The sequence below is a fragment of the Hydra vulgaris genome, chromosome 11 (genome assembly GCF_038396675.1).
Source record: "Hydra vulgaris chromosome 11, alternate assembly HydraT2T_AEP".
Classification (NCBI taxonomy): Eukaryota; Metazoa; Cnidaria; class Hydrozoa; order Anthoathecata; family Hydridae; genus Hydra; species Hydra vulgaris.
The window spans coordinates 16,133,395-16,155,639 of record NC_088930.1 but is presented as its reverse complement, the minus strand read 5'-3'; the positions used below and the strand labels follow the sequence as shown (position 1 = coordinate 16,155,639).

The window sequence follows — 22,245 nt, the reverse complement described above, 5'->3', positions numbered from 1 at the left end:
GGCAATTTTTTCAGCAACAGTTTCAGCTTTGCCATCTTTTAAACGCAGTGCATCAAGTTTCACGTCAGTTCTTTCATTCTGAAGTACAACTACCTGATATTCCTTATCATCTATTCGTTTGCCGTCAAAGTGTAAGGACCACTGTTCCATTTTAAGTTGTTGTATCATTTCTTTTTTTAATTTACCTGCCTCTTTGAATATGGACTTGTAAATTGCTGATTGACTTGGAGTTGGAATATCAATACCTTGTTGTGATAATACATTGCATATTTTAGCAGCTTTCTTTGTGGAAACTCCACTTGATGTAACCATACTTACAGCAAATTTACTTTTGTAGTGCTTTCTAGTTTTTTTCTGAGTGTCCTCATCATCGTCTTTATCACCGTCGTCGTCTTCATCATCTTCACTCTTACTTTTGCAGTTTTCAGATTCAGTACCACTGTCTGTGGTAGACAGGACTTGTGATGTGGAAGGTATTGCTGTTCCAGACTGGACTTTCCTTCTCTTGGAAGGGTGAATGGTTTCTTTACTTGCCACTTGTCCTGTTGAGTACCCCACCTGTCCTTTACTTTCTTTTTGTAGGTGGTATAGACGTTTATCTTCCGAGGATAACCACTGGCCATTCACTTTCGTGATGTCAAATAATGCAATTGAGAACATCATATTTTCCACGCTTGACACATTCATCATAGACCTTCAGCACCTTCATAAGCTTTGCTCTTATCACTTGATCAGACACACGTGGAAAATTCAGTTTATTGTCCCACAATTTTGTAATTTCCTTAGAAATTTGGTCTATTCGTTCTTTTCTTCCTTTAACATATGCTCCGAGAAATTGGTATCTTCCTACGATCTGCAATTGAAGTGGTATTCTGGATTTTTCATCGAGTGAATGTTCTTCTACAGCCACGCTTCCTCTTCTTCTGTGTGACTCTTGAAATCTCACCAAATTTTTAGTCCAAGTCTTCTTGTTCTTTGTTACTGTGGTATGACTTTTCTTGTGAGACATCATATAATATTGTTACGACTTCACGGATAGCTGAGCGTAAATATCCGTTTAATAAAGTCGTTTAATTAATAAAATACTTTAACTGTATAGTAATCCAATTATAGTTCGATAATCCAGTCAATGTTGATAACAGTTCGATAATCCAGTCCATATCCTAACGATAATGCTACAACTACTTATACTTCGTACACTTACAGCGTCTTTAGTTCGCTACAGTAGTTCCTTATTAGCTCAGTTACACGCAGAGTACTTCATAGAACTATTCACATTATCAACACTGAGCTCTGACAGCAGCTCGCTTATATAATTATTTAGAGCTTCCAGAATGTTCTACTAAGTTCTATAATCTTCTACAGTCTGTTACAGTCGTCTATATCACCGTGGTAACACAATGACGTCATCACATAACAATTCCAAGTATTTGCCGGCACACGGCCGTTTCGTTGCCATGGTAACGTGTGGCGTTATATTTATAAATTCATAACAAAATAATGAAATAAATAGAATTAAGCTGAGAATTAAGCTTAAGATTAAAACATCGGTCAAAAATGAATGTATAAAAATGGTAAATCAAATTTTTATTTTGGGGGTGACCTTTTTTTGTTGCAGAAAGCTATTTGGGCCTTTTTTCATGATTTTAGGTAAAAGTTCATCGATTTATGATACAGGAAACATTTTATTTGAAAAAAAATTAAAAAGTCATATCCCTAATATATATATATATATATATATATATATATATATATATATATATATATATATATATATATATATATATATCATATATATATATATATATATATATATATATATATATATATATATATATATATATATATATATATATATATATACATATATATATATATATATATATATATATATATATGTATTTTGCAGTCAGCAAACCTTTAATAGTAAATAACAGTTATATTGAAATAAATAAATCAAAAATATTTATACAAATCATATATCTTAAAAAAAATTTGCAAATTTTTTTTTTTTACAACAGTACAACATTAAAGTGATTTGCAGTTGAATTGTCAAGGAATATAGCATGTTCACTAAGCTGAGTAAGTGTTAAACTACATGGGTAAGTCAGCCATTTTAATTCCTCACCATATTTGCTATATACTTTTATATCAATACCCATGAATGAGGCACACCCAATTATTTCTGCATCAGTTGCCCTTGTTGCATTATCACTCATACCACTTTCATTTAGATATGTTATGACCGCTTGATTCATACATGAAGCCATTTTATCATTAATATGGTTACACATATGTCTGACAACTTTTTCTCTTATAATTTCATAACTGCTTTCACTGCCTGTAATGATATAAGATATTGCCCTAAAAAAGCAATTGCCATCGCCTCTGGTACTGTGTAGTTGTTTTGGACATGAAAGTAGATTAATATCTGTAGTAAATATATTTTTGGTAATACCAATTCCAAGTTTTTCAGAAATAGAAGTTCTCATTTCAATAGTTGCATATTTTCCAATCTTATTAATAGAAATTTGCTTATTCATTTGATTGAATGTTATTTCTTGTTTACAGTTATTTTTTCATTATATAAACATAACTTTGTCAAGTTGTACTTTGTTTTTAAAACTTGACCCTTTAGATTTTTCAAGGTACAGTTATTTGTGCTTGAAATGGATGTTACAATGTATGGTCCAGTTCAAGGCTTTACAAGTTTCCCGCCTTTTCTATCATCACGTCTACTATTTCTTAGCAACACTTTTTTATTTATACTAATTTCAAAATTTGGAGCAATTCTCCTGTCATAATCAAGTTTTTGCCTTTTTTGAGATTTTTCTATATTTTGATAGGCTTCATCAAAAAGTTCATTCTTCATTTTATTCATTGCATGAAAGGTTTCTGAAATTATTTTTTTGTTGGAGGAATCATCGTTGCATCGTTGCTGTTATCGTCATTAAAATCAATTAAATTGCAATCTAAATCAATAGAAAAAACTGCTTCCCTTTGGTTAAGCAATGAAAATGGTGAAAACCCAGTAGACCTATGTTTTCTAACTCTCAATGAAAACAAAACACTATCAATAACGTATGGCCATTCCTGAGCAGCCTCATCCAGCACCTTTACTAATGTATATTTAATTGTTTGATTCTGTCGCTCTACTAATCCATTTGCTTGAGGATGATATGCACTCGTAATTCTTTGAATTGTTACTGTTTTTAAGTAAAGTTCTTTAGAAATTTCATTTACAAACTCACGACCCTGGTCATTTATTTCAATTTCAAAACAACCATGTCGACATATCTGTTTATACAAAAAAAACAAAACAGTTCTAGCAGTTTTATCAGTAAGTGCTTCTGCTTCAACCCATTTACTGAAGTAGTCGACTAATACGACCAGATATTTATAGCCATTAACTTCTGGTAGTTGTGTTAAATCAATTCCTACTTCATATTACCTTATGGAATTAAAACATTTTGTAGCAAGGGTTTAAACTGAAGTTTCCTGTTTTTCGACTTTTGACATTGTTCACATTCGGAAACATAGGTTATAATATCTTTTATCATTGCATACCAAAAAAATCTACTTTGAATGTGATGTGTAGTGTTATTAATACCTGTATGACCAGATAAAGCTTTGGACTTAACAGAAACACCGTTTCCTTCATGAACAAGCTTTATTATATTTTGTTGTTCATCTCTGCTCCAAACAACTTTTCTCTAAAAAAAAGCTATAAACCATAAATATGATGAGAACAAAAACTACAAAGTTTTTTAGTGTTTATCTAGTTATAAATTTTCGTGTTTATCTGATAACTAGGTTCTAGTTATAACAGGATAAAAATGACAAAATTGTTTAAAACATTTTGAAATAATAGAATACCTTAGCAGTTTTATTTAAATGATATAGCTCATTATTATGAACTATAAATGGCTTTGTTTGTCTTCTAAAATTGGCTTTATCACCTTTACTTAAAACTTCTTTTGGATACGTTTTATATTTTAAATAACTAAATATATCAGCAAATCTGGCGTGCATGTCTTGTTTATTTGTAATTTCGCTAAAATTAATTTGAGAGTAAAAATCTCATAAAGAGAGTAAAAATCTCATACACGTTTTTTACTCCGCGGTAAAAATTTCATATCAGATTTTTACTGGGGAGTAAAAAAAAAGTGGGAGTAAAAATCTCATACTACACCGGCTCAAGCCCATAAACCGGCATAAATAAGGAAGAAGACGTAAACCTCTTAGCTAAATGCTCTTCTTGATGCTCTGTGATAAGACCGTATGAACTTATTACATATTAATCTTATTAATTTTAATTTCTGCTTAAAATAGATCAAATTAACTAAAATCTAATCTTTATGACTTAAAGTTTGTTTCATGTTCAATACATAGTTATCAAAACCTAACTTGAGAATTCTCAGTTTAGAATTATTAAAGATGGATATAATAATGAATTTGGAAATTATACTAAAAAAAGTGACATTATAAGAGTATAACCAACATTATATTATTAAAGTAAGCTGTGGCGCAGTGGTTAGAACGATTGCTTTATAAGCAAGAGATCTTGGGTTTGAAGCAAGCTCTCGGCGTATTTCGCACCCTTGGTAAAGAAGGAGGCATAAAATTTCTATGTAAATGCTCTTCCATGGTGCTCTGTGACAAGACCGTTAGGTCTTCTTGGGGCACCTAAAATAAAGTATAACAATATAAAAATATAAAAACTTTCTTTCTTTTCTTTACTTTATCAATTATCGTTAAATAACTATTGTTAGAAATGGAATTTTTTAAACAATTGAAATGGGCTTTTTAAATATTTAAAGGAATATAGGAATATAAAGGAAAGTTGTTAATTTAATACCTATGATGAGTAATTTGATTAGTTTACACCTAAAACACCCTGAAGTTATTCGAGTAGCGTCTCGAATGCCACAAAGTTCAATCCTATAATTTTCTCTCCTACATGAATAATCTTATTGACATCTTACATCTAGCTTGGACTTGTTAGCAGGCAACACAACTATACACTCCAATCTTGAAAAAAACCATCTTTTTATTGCTTAGAACAGGCAGCAGATCTCAAGTTTGATTTTTTTTTTCTATTACAGCCTGGGTTATGAAATGAATGGTGGAATTTAATCGGAACAAATTTAGTTGTTAACTGCTAATAATTATCGCAATATTGCAATGTGGTTGATAATTATATATAATACAAATATATATATATATATATATATATATATATATATATATATTATATATATATATATATATATATATATATATATAAATTGATTTTAATAAAAAAGGAAAGAGTTAATTTAGTCCTGAAAGAGTTAATTTAGTCCTAATTTTTAAATCATTTAAATCATCGTTCAATATGCTAATAATTACAGGTATTAGCATATTGAACGATTATTTAAAGGATTTAAAAACTAGGACTAAATTAACTCTTTCAGATATACACCAGTTAATTGAACTTTCACTAAGCAAGTGTTACTTTTTATATGAAGATAAAATCCGAGTTTTACCTAACTCAGGTCCAATTGGTTTATCGTTGACGGTAGTCATGGCTGAAGCATTTTTGCAAAATATAGAAAAAAGAGCCCTTAATATAGCCTTTGTTAATTCATTCCAACCAATAACTTACGAAAGATATGTAGACGACACCCATGCTCGCTTCGATTCGAAAGAAAAGCAAGAACTGTTCCTAAAAACTTTAAATGAACAAAACCCCTCCATACAATATACTGTTGAACTTGAAAACGGAAAAAAACAACTTAACTTTTTAGATATATCTATTACAAATACAATGAACGGATTTTATGAATTTCAAATACACCGTAAGGATGCTATAACCAATGTTCAAATAAAACCAAACTCTAACATCAAGCCAAGCAAAGTTACTGGCGTCTTCAAAGAGTTTCTTTGTAGAGCAAAACAAATCTGCTCCCAAAAACACCTCTTACAAGAGATTGATTTCCTCATAGATACATTTTTAGAAAACGGCAATAACAAAAGTAATTTTATTAAAATAATCAAAAACTACTTAGACCGCGTTTCAAAAAATACTACGTCTAAACAATTAAATAAGCAGTTTGTTAAACTACCTTGGATACCTATTATTGGCCCTAAACTCCAAAGTGAGTTTAAAAAACAAAACATCAGAGTTATATTTAATTTACCTCCCAATTTAAATAACATACTATGCAACAACAAAACAAAACTACCACCGAACTCGAATCCGGGTGTTTACGAGCTTAAATGCTCATGCGGAAGTATATATATTGGTGAGACCAAAAAGAAAATCAGTTCAAGAAGTGCGAAACACCAAAGAGCCTGTAAAAATCAAAAATGGTCGAGTTCAGGAGCCACGGAACATTCTAGAACATGCCGTGGTACTTTTGATTGGCTGAATCCTAAAACCTTGGCAGTCATTCCAGAATACAGGATAAGAAAAGTTAGAGAATCCCTGGAGATAAATAGTAAGAAAGAATTCGACACGAGATAGGTATTGGGCAAACTGTTCTAAATAGAGATGACGGGGATAGTGTGAAAACAAAAACTTGGGGACCAATTTTGAAAAAAATTTAACTGACGTCACTATTATATTATTTGATTGGTTTTTATATTTTCTGCTTTTTAATGTCTTCTTTTTTAAACGGTTGGTTTTATGTTGTTTTGTAACGTTTTTTTCATTACCTGATGACGCTGACCACAATAGGTCAACGAAATGTTGTAAATATATTATCTAAAATATATTTAAAAAAATAGTTATACGCTGCCTTTTTTATTAAAATCAATTTATTTATATACATATCGTATAACAAGATATGACTTTTAAAGATTATATATATATATATATATATATATATATATATATATATATATATATATATATATATATATATATATATATATATATATATATATATATATATATATATATATGTCTGTATGAAGACCTCAGTGGAAAAACCAGCGATGTCACATTCTTGAAATTCTTGAGTTATTATTTTTCAAACAAGCATATTTTATTTCATATTTTATTGTAATTACAAAGGGAAAAAACCAGTCCAGTCCTAAATAAGAGGATAAAAGTAAACATTACTAAATGGAACAATCCGCGATGTCGAGGGTTACATTTGGAAAAATCTGCGTTGTCTGAAGTTTTTATAGTTAACGAAACCACGCGATTCTTTAATAACGCGAGTATAGGTTAAATAAAAAGCCGCGGAAAAAAGTAAACAAAAAACAAAATAGCTTGTAATGATAACCGGTAACAGAGTGGTATTAATGGGGTATTATTAATGGTAATATTATTCGTCTAGTTTTTTTCCTCGAACATCAGTTGATTGGAATTCGCTTCCTTCATCTTGCTTTCCTAATTCATATAATTTGCAATCCTTTAAGCCGTCCGTCAATCCTTACCTTGCTCTACAATCTTCATTTATATATATATATATATATATATATATATATATATATATAAATATATATATATATATACATATATATATATATATATATATAAATATATATATATATATATAAATATATATATATATATATACATATATATATATACATATATATATATACATATATATATATATATATATATATATATATATATATATATATATATATATATATATATATATATATATATATATAGCATATATATAACATACATATATGTATATATATATATATATATATATATATATATATATATATAAATATATAACATATATACAACATACAAATATGTATATATATATATAACATACATATATATATATATATATATATATATATATATGTGTGTGTATATATATATATATATATATATATATATATATATATATATATATATATATATATATATATTATATCACATATATATATTATGCATATATATATATATATATATATATATATATATATATATGTATATATATATATATATATATATATATATATATATATATATATATATATATATATTTATATATATATATATGAAAGAGAGAACGATAGAGAGAGAAACATATAGAACTTATTTATCATACTATGATAGATAAATTTCTAGTTTATAAATAAATACATAGATATAAATGCATGGATATAAATGCATTTTTAATTATTTTTTTGATGTTTTTTTTCAGTAATCGTTACTAAATACTTAAAAGCAGTACTTCAAGTAAAATAGAATTAGTAATATACCAGCTCCCCATCTTTTAAAGTATAAAATATATATCAATTATAATATGGTATTTTGAAAATACTGAAAACCATTTAAACCGTTAAGATTTTTTGTAAATAAAACACAAAGTTTTATGGATTAAGTTAACTAAAAGTTAAGTAAAATTAAAACTAAAATTAAAACTTATGTTTCTAATAATTATTTAATTATTTGTTTTAAAAATCAGCATTTAAATTTTATTTAGGTTCCCCAAGAAGTTCTCAAGGCCTTATCACAGAACACCGCGGATGTGTGTATATATATATATATATATATATATATATATATATATATATATATATATATATATATATATATATACATATATATATATATATATATATATATATATATATATATATATATATATATATATATATATATATATATATATATATAATATACATATATATATATATATATATATATATATATATATATATATATATATATATATATATATATATATAAATGAAGATTGTAGAGCAAGGTAAGGATTGACGGACGGCTTAAAGGATTGCAAATTATATGAATTAGAAAGCAAGATGAAGGAAGCGAATTCCATTCAACTGATGTTCGAGGAAAAAAACTAGACGAATAAGAGTTTTTGGAGACATCATTAGAAGATCCGCCCTAGATATGACAACAGTATTCCATACAAGGCCGGATTTGAGATTTATAGAGATAGAGAATAGAATCCGGAAGCAAGAAAGTGTCGAGCTCGATAAAGAGATGCAATCTTAATAGATGTTAATGTTGCAATGGATTTGATATATGGTTTCCAAGAAAGATTGGAAGTAAGAGTTAATCCTAGAAGATGAAGAGAAAATTACTCATCGAGTACATTACCGTTCATAAATATAGGAAGATCTGAATTAAAGTTCACCAGCCACTATGAGCGCCATGCTATAGCAGAAGTGAAATCCTTTTCTAGCTTAAATATCCCCTTTAAGCAATCAGAGAGTGTTGGCTTTTTATCATGACAAGAATAAACAGTAGTATCACCAGCGAACAATGCCACCTTAGATGTGAGAATATCTAGAAGATCGTTAATGTAAATTAAAAAGAGTATAGGGCCAAGGATAGAACCTTGAAGTTACAGAATAAGAATAAGAATGCTGTCCATTGATGACAACTTTTATACTACGTTTGGAAAGATGGAAGAAGATTACCAGATTAAAGATTACCAGGACACCAGATACACCGTAAGAAGAAAGATTATGGAGATGACCAGCATGCCAAATTTTATCAAAAGGTTTAGAAACGTCAATAGCGATGGCCTTTGCCTTCTCTAACTTTATCTAATGCACGATAAAACCTATCGGTTATTACTGTTAGCAAATCAGCTCTTAAACAAGAAGATCGAAATCCATATTGATGATCAGAAAGTAAATTATTAGGTTCAAGATGAGAGATTAAGTGTTTGTTAATTAAAGATTCAAAAAACTTGCTTATGATAGGAAGAAGACTAATGGGACTGTAGTTAGAAAAATTAGATCGCTCTCCAGAATTTTTGAAAATAGGAATAGCAGATGCCGCTTTCCAGCAGGCTGGAAAACAAGACTCTGATAAGCACCTGTTGAATAGTTTTGAAAGTATAGACGACAGCTCCGGAGAACACTTCTGCAAGACAATAACAGGTATGTTGTCCGGGCCAAAAGTTGAAGAATAGTCTAAGCATGAAATCACTTTAGATACAAAAGCCGGAGCGATACGAATGTCTAGAAATGGGTTAACCTGTTTGACGGCTTTATCAGGTAGAACACTACTATTGGAATCAAGTAATGATATTGATGAGAAGTTCTTAGGAAATAATTCAACTTTGTCTTCAGGTGAGGTGGCAATGTCTGAACCATACAAGAGAGGTGGAATTACAGATTAACTGATATTAATTCTTATGTTTTTATAAACATTTTTGTTAAAAATTTATATGTTTCTTAAAAATCATGAAGCTTATTTCAATTATTTTCAAGTTACTAACAATTTTGTTTTAAGTAGCCAGGTATTTACTGGAAAAAAAAAAATACAGAAATGGTTAATTTGATTTTGCATTTGAAAAAATCAAGAAAACTCAATGTTTATAAAACAAATATTTAACAGAAATAATTAAAACCAATTAAGAACAAAAACAAACTTTTCTTTTTTTTTGAAAAAGGTTTATCAATCACTTCATACATTATTTACAAAAATTGCCTAAAATTTTGTTGCATGTCCTTTATTTTTTTCACTTTTTTGAAGGGGAAGGGCGAGAGAAGTGATCCTCCTCTTAAATAAATATGGGGGAAGAGCCTATTACCACCTCCAAATCCTCTTCCTACAAGGTATTAATAATAACTGGAGTCAAACACATATTTGAAAAGTAATAACAGTTGAAAATTAAAGAAAACAAAAAGATTAATCATTACCGTATTTATTATTTTTTCCAATAAATAAATATCCAAAATAAATATCCGGCTATTCCAAATAAATAAATATCCGGCTTTTCCAAAATAAATATCCGGCTACTTTAAACAAAATTGTTAGTAACGTGAGAAAAATTGAAAAACACTTCATAATTTTTTTAAAAATATAACTTTTAACAATAAAGTTTCTAAAAACATAAGAATTAATATCAGTTAACATCAATTGCTGTGAATAAAACGCATTTCTTTAAATGTTTAGATAGTGTATTTATTATTTTTTCCACCACTGTATTTATATACATACTAGTTTAAATCAGTCTTCAGATACTTCCAAATTGACTTTGCCTCCATCATCCACAGGAAAACACACTATTAGTGCATCTTCGAACTTTTGGCTAATTCAACAACCATCACCACTAATTACTGGTTCCAAGCTGCCTGATTGCCGACAAGTTTAAAATTTTTTTCTTTTCTTACAACACGATGAAGAAAATGTTCGAAACCATATAACAAATCAAGAAATTAGGCATACATAGTTATTGACAATGTGGTCAATTTTTTGTTTGAAAATGGCACGCATCAAAACGAAAACAAGACAAAATTGCCTGTTGGATATTATCGCACTTTGGAATGAGTAACACAGCTTGTCTAACAACAAGAATCGTGAAGGTGATCCGGGTTGGATACGTGGCAACTTCTTGGCTAAGTTGGATTACCTTTTTGATGTTGGGTCACCTAATGCCATTAAGGAAATCACAAAATCCAAACTTCTGTCATCACAAAATGAAAGATGATGATATTGATTTCTATTTAGATCAAAAAATAGACAGAAAGACAACCATTGCTGGTCATGATAAAACTTTGGAGATCAAGCCACAATTGCAAGCAGTAAGATACAATAGATAGGCGATCAGATTTTGTTATTCTTCACATACCCAAAAGAATTATGAAATGTAAAGAGATTATATCAGCAGGCGACAGACTGAGGCTGTCCGATAATCAGACAACTATGATTGTTTCTGCGGTAACTAAAGGTGCTGGTGGAAACTTGGACAATTTTGATATCTCCAGATTGAGATCTTGTTGAAGCAGAATGTTAAACTGACAGAAGATTGCTGAGAATGTTATAAACAGCGTCAGACTTAACCATCCTCAATTTGGTGCCCTTCACTGAGATGGAAAACTGTTGAAAAACATAGTAGGTGAGCATTATGAACAGTTAACCGTGCTTGTGTCTGGAGCTCCGGAATATAAAACTCAAGCCAATGCAACATTGGATCTCCTAGAAACAGACATTAACAGTCACATCCACAATAGTGCTGCTAAACTAATTGAAGAATGCATAAGTAGAAAACTTTTTTACCTTGCTTGTTAACACCATATCTTGGAAATTTTCGTCTGAGCAATTTGGATGAAATTGTTTGGAAATATTTTTGGACCAGAAAATAAGTTCTTCGCTAATTTTAAAGCTTCTGGGCCAACATTGGATAAAAAGTTGCCTATTAAAACTTTAGAAATTGAAGATCATAAAGTATTTAAAACATCTTGCAAAAAAAAAAGTTACAACATTTCTAAGAGATAACTAACGTGAATGTGCCAAAAACACACTCACCATATTTGCGCAAGTTCCGCCAGGTGGTGTACATTTTCTAAAACCAGGAGCCATCCATCAAGTACGGTGATGGCTTTTAAAATCTATGCTGGTAAAATATTTATGTTTTCAAGACAAATGCTATCTCTATCTAGAAATTGATTCATTTTAAAAAGTTTGATCTATTTCCTGACGAGGAGATGAAGATCAAACTTTTTAGAATGAATCGATTTCTTTCACTTTTCCACGCACCAGCTTGGGTAAAAGCTAGCATTGGCGCTGATGCGCTATTCAATGGTCTGCAGCTTATTCATAACATGATGAATTTCAAAGAAATAGACAAAAAAGTTGCTGATGTTATTCTTTCAAAAATGAACAATCACCGATGATATTTGAAAGTAAAGGTAGTTCTATTTGCTTTCTTCAGTGAACATGTTTCATTCTCTGTGAAATTGGAGATGGCTTTTGTAAATTCCGGTTTTTCGCAAAATCACTCCACAAACAGGTTTGTCAAATCTTCTGGGACCTGAATCCCACATTTTGTTCAGTATTCTTGCAATCAAAACAGACTGGCTTGTTAAATCAATTCACCTGTGGATAGAGCATCCAGGTTACCAAGAAGCTGAGAAATTTGTTTGTACGGTGAAGGATAATACGTTGAATATTTTGAAATTATTAAAAAGAAATTTAGTGTGCGAGAAGCGATCCACATTTCCAAAAAATCTTTCAGCGTGTTTTTGTTTAATTAATAGCTTTTTATTTTTAGATACATTAGTGCTGCACTAAGCAACGTTAGCGTAAAATAGATAGCAATGAAAAAAATAAAAATAAATAAATTTCAAACAAGTTTGGTTTGACAGCTGTTTGGCTTTATATAAGAGGCCTATTTTTTTTGAGATTTTATTATGGATTATACGTATGTGCTCTTTCAACGTTACATTTTAATCTAAAACTACACCTAAAAACAACAAAGAACGCTCTTTTTTGACATAAGAGTTATTAATAAAAAGCTTAGAAAGTTTTAAGAGAATGTTGTCTTTATCATGAAGTCGATAGTGGAAAGTATATTTTCTTTTTTTAATATTTATAGACAATTTATTTGATATAAACTATTTGCTTAGTTTCGCAAGCTCTTTGTTCATTGTTGCAAATAAAATATTAATAACTTTATTAGAATAAAATACATTAGTATCGTCGGCAAATAAAATTGAGTTTAAGATATTGGAAAATTTACTCAAGTATCAAGTCAATTTATATAAATGAGAAATAAAAGCGGTCCCAGAATTGATCCTTGGGGGACTCCGCAGTTAATTGTCATTAAATCTGTTTTTTCGCCATCATATAAAATGCAATGATTTCTATTCTTTAAATAACTCTTAAACCAATCTAAGGTAGAATTTATGATACCATTATTTTTACGTTTACACAGAAGAATATTATGATCTACAGTATCAAACGCTTTGCTTACATCAATAAAGACACCTAAAGATAATTTTTATTCATCAAAAGCTTTAAATATTTCTTGAACAAGATTAATAATTGCATGATCGTTCGAATGACCGGATTTAATACTAAATTTTTTATTGTAAAGAATATTATTTACATTTAAGAAGGAATAAAGTCTATTATACATTACACGCTCCAAAGTCTTGGGATTTAAGAACAATTAAGAACTGAGGTCGGCCTGTAGTTGGAAACATCAGATGGATCACCTGTTTTAGAAATTGGTGTAACCTTTTCATTTTTTAGTTTTTCAGGAAAAACTCCATGTTTTAAAGATGAATTAAAAGTATGTAAAAGTGGTAGTGTAATGAGGGGCAAAATGAGACACTTAAGCTCTAATTTATCTAATACAGACCGTCTAAAAACTTTTGAAAAAAACTTGATATTTTTTGAATCTTCTACCATCCTACTATAACCTTACAAAATATGAGTTGCAAAAATGCAGTTGTTTGGTCACCAGAGATCATTTATTGACAACACTAATCCTGTCTCATTTTGCCCCGCTATGTGGGGCAAAATGAGACAGATTTTTTTAATGAGTAATTCAAATAAATAATGATAAAAAAACAGCTTTTTAAGAGTTTTAGCAAGATAAATATTTTATAATATAATACAGCTAATAATAATACAATATATATAATTAAACAAATATAATACATAATCAAACTGTAAGTAGTTAATCATATAATCAAACACACTATTACTAGTCACATAAATCACATAATGCATCACCAGTATTAAGAGAAATTAATACCAGTCTGAATGAGCCTGCTTCAATACTTTTGCAGCCATACTCCATAATCCATTACAAAAATATTTATAGTTTTCAACACTTAAACTTTTAACTCTTTCTTTAGCCTTTTTTAATGTTCTTTGTTCTTTTAACATTTTTGATTTTTAGAGGATTCAAATAGTGATTTTCAATAATGCGATGTTGTTATTATCTGTGATTCTTCTCCTTTTCTTGGTAATAAAGTAATCTTTGAAATAGCTAAAATATTAGAAAAGCAGGGTATTACTATATTAAAATCAATATTTTCTGAACATCCTGATGACAAACGTAATAAGGTGCTTGAATTAACTTGTAAATCAATTTTATCAGATTTATGTAAGTTGGCATTAGAGCTTTTATCATAATTAAACTTAATGTTTGGAATTTTATCCCGACACTAAAGATAAATTCCAGATGTACGAAAGCCAGAACAGGCAACTTCTACAGAGACAGCTTTAAGATATGCTTTAGAGAATATATCTCTAAGTTGATCATTTGTTATTTTCGTCCAGGATGCTCATGTAACCATGATCCACATTATATATTATAAAAAGTTTTAAGCGGTTTAAAACAACAGTTATCGTTACACCTCGTTCACCACTAGTTACAGAAGAAACACAATGTTTTCCTTTTATTGTTATAACTTTAACAGATTTATAAACAGTTGTAATGCCTGATTCATCACAGTTAAAAATTTGATGAGGTTCAAACTTGTACTTTTTCATAACAACCTCTATATCATTGAAATAAATGTTCTCAGAACTGCTGTTTAAACCATAAACACAATTTAAAGACAACCCTTAAGGCTTTCTGATTAAAAGGTCTGGATGTCTCTTTAAAAACCCACTTACAATCTTAAAAAATCTCTTCCTGCAACACCATTATACTTATTACATGGATGAACTATTTTGTACTTTTCAACATACTGGCAACTCATTAAATATCATTTATAGACAAGCCATTTCTTTTATGTAGTTAACTAATTGACTTTCAGAATCATCTGCCTATACTTAAATTTTAGTGTCATCTCGCAATAGTTAAATGAACCAAGTTATTTTTTATGCATAGTCTAAACTCTTTAATTTTCTTTAAATCCTTCTGTGTAAAGCATCTTTATTTACGATAAATGTCAAAGCAGCTATTCTCAAAGAGATTTCTTTTAATTTTAACATAACGTGCTCTGCTCAGAAAAATGCCACACTTAGTTTTCCTTATAGTTTTTAACCATATTTAACTTTCTAAAAAAACATGGTTGGTATCGGCAAAATAAAAAAACCAAAACGTCTCGTTTTGCCGCGCAACATGTTGGCATCGAAATAGTATAATTTCCTGACAATTTTGTCATAGATATAAAATATCAGTATATGGAAATGAAAGAGCAATGCCTAAAGATGATAATAAAACACTAACTTAGAATATAAGATTTTTTTCCACTCTGAAAGATAAAAAAACACGGAGAAAAACTAAAACAACAACACATCGAAATTCGTAATTGTCATATAGCCAAGAGATGAAATGATTGTCGTTCTCTTCATCTTCTTCATTTCAAATTGACTCAAGATATTTTTTGTAACAATTAATAATTTAAGAACACGACTAAACTTTTAAAAACCATTAAAACAATAAATTGCGAGGTTAAGGTTATTATAAATGCGATCTGTCTCATTTTGCCCCGTCTTACCCTATTGATATATATTTTAGTGAATTAATAACGACATTACTGGTGACATCATGTAAACCTGAACTTTTGTTAGGTTTTAACACGGATACTGAATTTAATACTTCTTCCTTCGTAAGTTTAAGAGTAGGCATAATAGCATTATTTGTTTTGTGAACGATTACTTTTTATTATTTGATCTGAACAGTAATTAGTTTTTGAACGTCTCAAAACTCAAATAAACGTTTATAATTTTATAGTTAGTTTCATGCTCTAGTGTTCTTTTTTTAAAGATATTTGCAATATAATCGCTGTTTTATTTTTGAAGATTTAACAATTCCCTTTGTTATCCAAGGGCATAAAAGGGTTTTTTCTTTTAATAATTTTTTAACTTTGGGAAATGCTTTATTATAATATTTAGCTTAGCTTAGCTATAATATAAAATATAATATAAAACTTAGCTAAGAAGATATCAAAGGCTTTATCAGCATTTATATTTAATAGAGTTTCGTCCCATTTTTCAAATGATATAATATAATGAAAAGATTTGATGGAGGTATCGTTTATTAGTCGTTTTGTTACTTTCCTTTTGTGAGAATAAGACTTATTACATTTACTTGAAATATTAAAAATCGGAAAGTGATCCGAAATATCTGTTTTAAATATTCCTGTTTTTATTTTTGATGTAAGAAATTCATTGGTAAAAATTTGATCTATTGATGTTGCACTAGTCTTAGTTACACACGTGGGTTTATTAATTAATGGTATGTAACCAGTTTGAAAAAAAAGACATTAAAGAAAATAATAACGTGCTTATTAACGTCATAGTCAAAAATGTTGAGGTTAATGTCTCCGATAAAGTACACACTTTTATTTAAACTTGATTTTTTTTAAAATTAATTTCTAATGTAATCTTTAAATGCATTAATTTTTCCTGTAGGCGGTCTGTATAATACATGCACAATAATAATTCTTGAGGTTTTGCTAATGGTTTTCACGCATAATGATTCATTAGTCATTAGTGGTTGAGCTAAAATTTTGCATAAATTTGTATGATAATGAGTTAATAATAAATGTACATAAACCCCCACTCTCCTTGCCCCAACCTCTCTTGGTGTACCACATTGTAATTAGGTGTTTGGAAATTTGAATCGCTTTCAATATTTTTATCATGACATCATGTTTCGCTAAGGCAAACAATGGCCTACTGTTATTATACGGCCTGATTTGTTGCATATTCCGTAAACATTAGGAGGCCAGTTTTTTTACGGCAAATGTTTATTTAATTAAGATGGTCGAGGAATACTTGAGATTATCATCATGTAATTACATTATGCTATACAATATTTTTCGCTAACTGATTCCCTGTTTCAGTATATTCCAATAACATACGAAACACTGAAATAGGCTTTTAAATAGCTATGTATCAAAATGCTACTAAAACAAACTTATATATTGCAAAGACTACTTACAACTCTTATGAGGAAATAAAAACAAAGGTTTGTAATTTTATATGTATTAAGGATTTGAGAAATAATCTTTTATTAGCATTAGCTATCAGTTCTTTGTCTTTTTTTAAACTCTTTTACCTGATCTTTTCTTACAGAATCTATAGTTTCTTTTTGTAAATTATTATAAAAAATATTAATAACAAATCGAGATCCATATTTAATTCCCCATTCTTGGTGATTCTCGCATGTAAAATCATCACTACTATAATAAATCTTAAAAATTTGTTCTGCAAAACTTGTAATTGATAAAGAATAACTGCAATGTTTGATTAGAATAGGAGAAATAATATCTAGAATACTAAAAAGATGACAAATAAAATCAGACAAGGATTGACTTGGACATATAACTCCACCTCTGGATAATATTTTCAGATATTCGTTATTAAAAACATCTTGGTCTGTAGAAACCATTTTTTGACCACAAGATAGACATTTAAATCTTTTTTTCAGTTTTTTAGCTATGTAGCTTGCTATAGCAACAGCAACTTCCATGCTAGCTTCAGAAAGCGGACACTCTAATATCTCTGAAGACAACAATGTAATATCTTGCATAATGTTTTCTAATGTAGAGTATTCAAATGTTTGATAAATATTTTCATCCCAGAAATTAATATCTTCCTTTAGAAGACTTCTTACTGCTAAAATCTTTTCACTGTTGCAAACTTCTAAAAGACTTACAAGAAATCGACCACCGCTAATTTGTCTATACTTACTAAAGCGTAGCTCCAAAAGATCACTTTTGTAACCTGGAAGTAAGAACAAATGTATAGCTTTCTTCAAGCAAATCATCAATAAGAGATGCAGTTGCACGTAATGTTGTAATAAGAGCATGAGAAGTTTGTTTGGTTAAAGTAAAACATTCACATGTTGACCAAATTTCAATCCAATTTGCTGTTTCACTCTAAAATGTGTTTTTTTTATCTCCTTTTACAGCAGCATAGCCGAGCTGATTATTAAACATCTGCTTTAAATTAAGTGTGATAAATAACTTATGAAACAATGATAAAAATTGTGCTGCATCATTTCTTTCAGGAAAATAACTTAGTATCGCAGCTGTAGTTGTTTCATCAAAAATTGCTAATGCAAAGTTAACATCTTGTTTATTGTTTCCAGGATGAGTGACCTGATAATTAATTTTCCTCACTTTTTTCAAGTTTCCATTTAATAATTGGTCTTTTTCATAAACTTTATGAAAAAAATCCCAAGTAATAAAACCAGCTGGAACTTCAACTTTGTCTCTGAAGAAATCAAACGAAAAAGAAGGAAAAACAAATTTTTTTCCATTCAACAAGTTATTCCTAACATTTTTTATTAAATGGATTATATCATATAATAGATATGTTTTTAAAACTCCATTATAAGCTGGATGATAAATAAATAGTTTTCCATCTCCAGCATATGACTTATGTAACTCTGAAAATGCATTAACATTGGTAGAATGATTATCTGTAACAACAGCTCTTACTTTAAAATTGGTGATTGGTGCAATGAGGTAATGCACTCATCAATTTCTTTTTTCAACCATGATCCTGTTGTGCAAACTTCAGATGATAATCTCACAACAGAAGGAATAGCTTTTTGAAGCCCTACAATCATAAAAACAATAACACCTTTATAAAGATTACTTTCTGAATCTTCACCAATATATTTTCCACTTTGATATTGGGCTGATTTCTGCAGATACATTTCATCCACTAGAAGTACACAATCATTTGATACACAATGATTTTGTAACAAAAATGTTATAGCTTTATACGCATTTATATCACCACTTTGGATTTTTCTAAGTAAACTAAAAGATGGTAAAGGTAGTTGTTCTAACAATAACTTATTAGACTGTGATAAAGTGTGATGTAAAATTAGCGCATAACGTATAATGGATGCAGAATATGGAGGTCTGTCTTGAGGAGATAGTATCTAATTTCATTTAACTCTGTCAAAATTGAATTCATATCATTGGCTTTATTTCTAATATAGACAGGAAAATTTTCTAACATATTACAGTTTGTTCATTTGCAAATATGACCACTACGAAACCATTCAGGTAAAGAAATATGATAGCCTTTATATGACAATGAAACATAAAGATCTTTATTTACAGTTATTGACCCAAAAACAGTTGGTATGCCAGATATTTCATGAAAACATAGTTTATAATAAACAACACTAACATGAATTTTTTTAAGTGTAAAGCCTGGCGAAGAATGTTGTTCTGACAAAGAATCAAGATTAATTATTTTATCAACACTTTGAAAATCTTCAAACTCATCTTTTCCTAAATATCTCAAAGTTGGTTTTTATCGTGGCAACTTTGGAACCCTTAGAGTCGATGATCCACTTATTTCATCGGTTTGAATAGTTGGAACGGGAAGAAGATTCCATTTCAAGGTGCGTCTTTTCCCGTAATTAATAAATTTTTCATCAAAATGATTTACACAAATAACTGAATATTTTGATGGAGCCGAATCTTTTCTATTAACAATGTATATCTATTGTTCTCGCAAATCAAATTCCCCAGGAAAATGAAATGCTGACTTTTTTGGACCATTAGAGTAACCAGTTTTACAGTTTGTAACAACACATTTATTAATCATTTTATTACTAAAACAAATCAAAAAAATGTAAGACAGTTATTTTTAAATATAAAGTTCACTTACATTTATTATTGGAATTATCTCCACTTAAATAACATTGCGTAAAAAAGCAGTTCGACTATATACAGTAATAATAATAGACTGTCTGTGTGTCTGTTTCATTATTCCACTCTCTAATGGAATATAATGAAGCAGGCAATCAGTCAGATACATTCACATAATAATCAGTTTAGAATATAATACATATTAAATTACTATATAAGCATAAAACAATGCATGCAAGCAAATATTTACCTAGTAATTGTTACAATATTATAATAAAATATTTTATTCAACATCTTTGTATAATATTCACTGGTAAATATATTGTTATCGTTGTTGTTGTTAATAAACCTTTCATACATAGTTCAAAATTTAGAAATAAACCGTAAAAAAATTGGCGTCTTACTTTTTTACGGAAAATGCAACAAATCAGGCCGTTTAATAACAGTAGGCCATGGGCAAACAATGTTAAAACTAATTTTGATTTTATATAAAAACTGTTTTAATGATTCAAAATTTTTTTGAATACTCCTAATATTAATATGGAGAATTGAAAATGAGTTATCGTCCATTCCTTCCGTGATATTTTTTGAGTTTGAGTCATAATATAATGGGCTAATATGTTTAATTACTTCATCGTTATTATAAAAAATAATATCAGGATCCGAACTTTGATTTAAAAGTGTTGAATTATTAATTTCAAACGTTTTAAACTCTTTTTTTTTTTTTTTTTTTTTTTAAGCAGGAAAAATACGTCCGTTCACTTCGGTGTCATTCGCAAGAAAAAGACCTATTCTAATTTATGCTAACTTTTTTTATGTCAAAATTAAAACACAAATAGGCCATCGCAAAAGCGCTTATATTATGCACAATAACAACAGAAATTTAGAATAATTTTATTAAAAAATATAGTACATACCTTTATATGTACATACCTTCCTCTTCGATAATTAGAAGTTCAATTTTTTTAAACTGAACAATATGATAACAATAGCTGGAACAACAAATGTTACAAATTTTCGATTTTTTTTGTGTAATTTTTCGAATTTTTTAATGTAACTCGATAATAGTTAGACATCTAAAGTATTCTGACCAAGATTCATTGCCAATTAGCAATATGAAACAAACATTAAATAAGCAGTTTCCATTTAGAGTAGTTCTAATCGTATTCAAAAAATTAACATAAATGACTGAGCAAAAAACAATAACTGATAACTATAATCTTGATACTTAGTAAGACACTCCCCCCCCATCCCTCCTTTTTGCAAGTCCGTAAAATACAAGTAACGTTTTAAGCGTAAAATACAAGTAACGTTTGAAAATATACTCTTACCCTGAACCCAAAAATAAAGTTTATTTTATTGAAAGCCATACCCTAACTAAACCCTAAGCCAAACCCTGAGCCTAACTCTAAGGGTTAGGGTTAGGGTTTGGTTAGGGTATGATTTTCAATAATATTGGCATGAGCCTTTTTTTGAGACTTACTAAAAAGGGGTGCCTGAAAAACACATCCGCCTTTATTGACTGTAAAATACTATCTTAAAAGTTTCTTTTAATTTTCAATCCTTTAGTACAAAAAGTTATACAGAAGTGATTATTTATTTGATGTTATTTAAACTAGTGACTAATCTTTATTTTATTATAAAAATGTATAACTTGTTTTCTTCAAAAACAAAGATGATTTTCCTATAACACACAAACACACATAGACACACACACAAGCTTTTTCCCTCTCTCATACACACACACGCGCGCACACACACACATGCAGACAAATGAGTGTTGTGTGACACATAAACAATATTCCATATAAATATTCCACGTATTTTGTTGTTTGAAAACTTTATTGTTTAAGAAAATTATAATTCACTGATTGAAAATCGTTTCCTGCTCGAAATCTCTGAGATAAAGGAAACTGAATGTGTAAA

General features: G+C 29.0%; 2 protein-coding genes across 2 annotated transcripts; one reads left to right on the top strand and one right to left on the bottom strand.

Annotated features, from left to right (window-relative positions):
• Positions 1-1,965: 1,965 nt before the first annotated feature.
• LOC136087464 (uncharacterized) lies at positions 1,966-20,470 on the bottom strand. Its single transcript, XM_065810263.1, has 2 exons — positions 20,339-20,470; positions 1,966-3,713 (listed from the first exon to the last, which is right to left on the bottom strand). The coding sequence occupies exon 2, from the start codon at positions 2,541-2,543 to the stop codon at positions 2,013-2,015; it is 531 nt and encodes a 176-aa protein (XP_065666335.1). The 5' UTR covers positions 2,544-3,713; positions 20,339-20,470; the 3' UTR covers positions 1,966-2,012.
• Positions 5,378-6,508, top strand: LOC136086881 (uncharacterized). Its single transcript, XM_065809377.1, has one exon. It carries the CDS (start codon positions 5,378-5,380, stop codon positions 6,506-6,508), a length of 1,131 nt encoding a protein of 376 aa, XP_065665449.1.
• Positions 20,471-22,245: the final 1,775 nt, after the last annotated feature.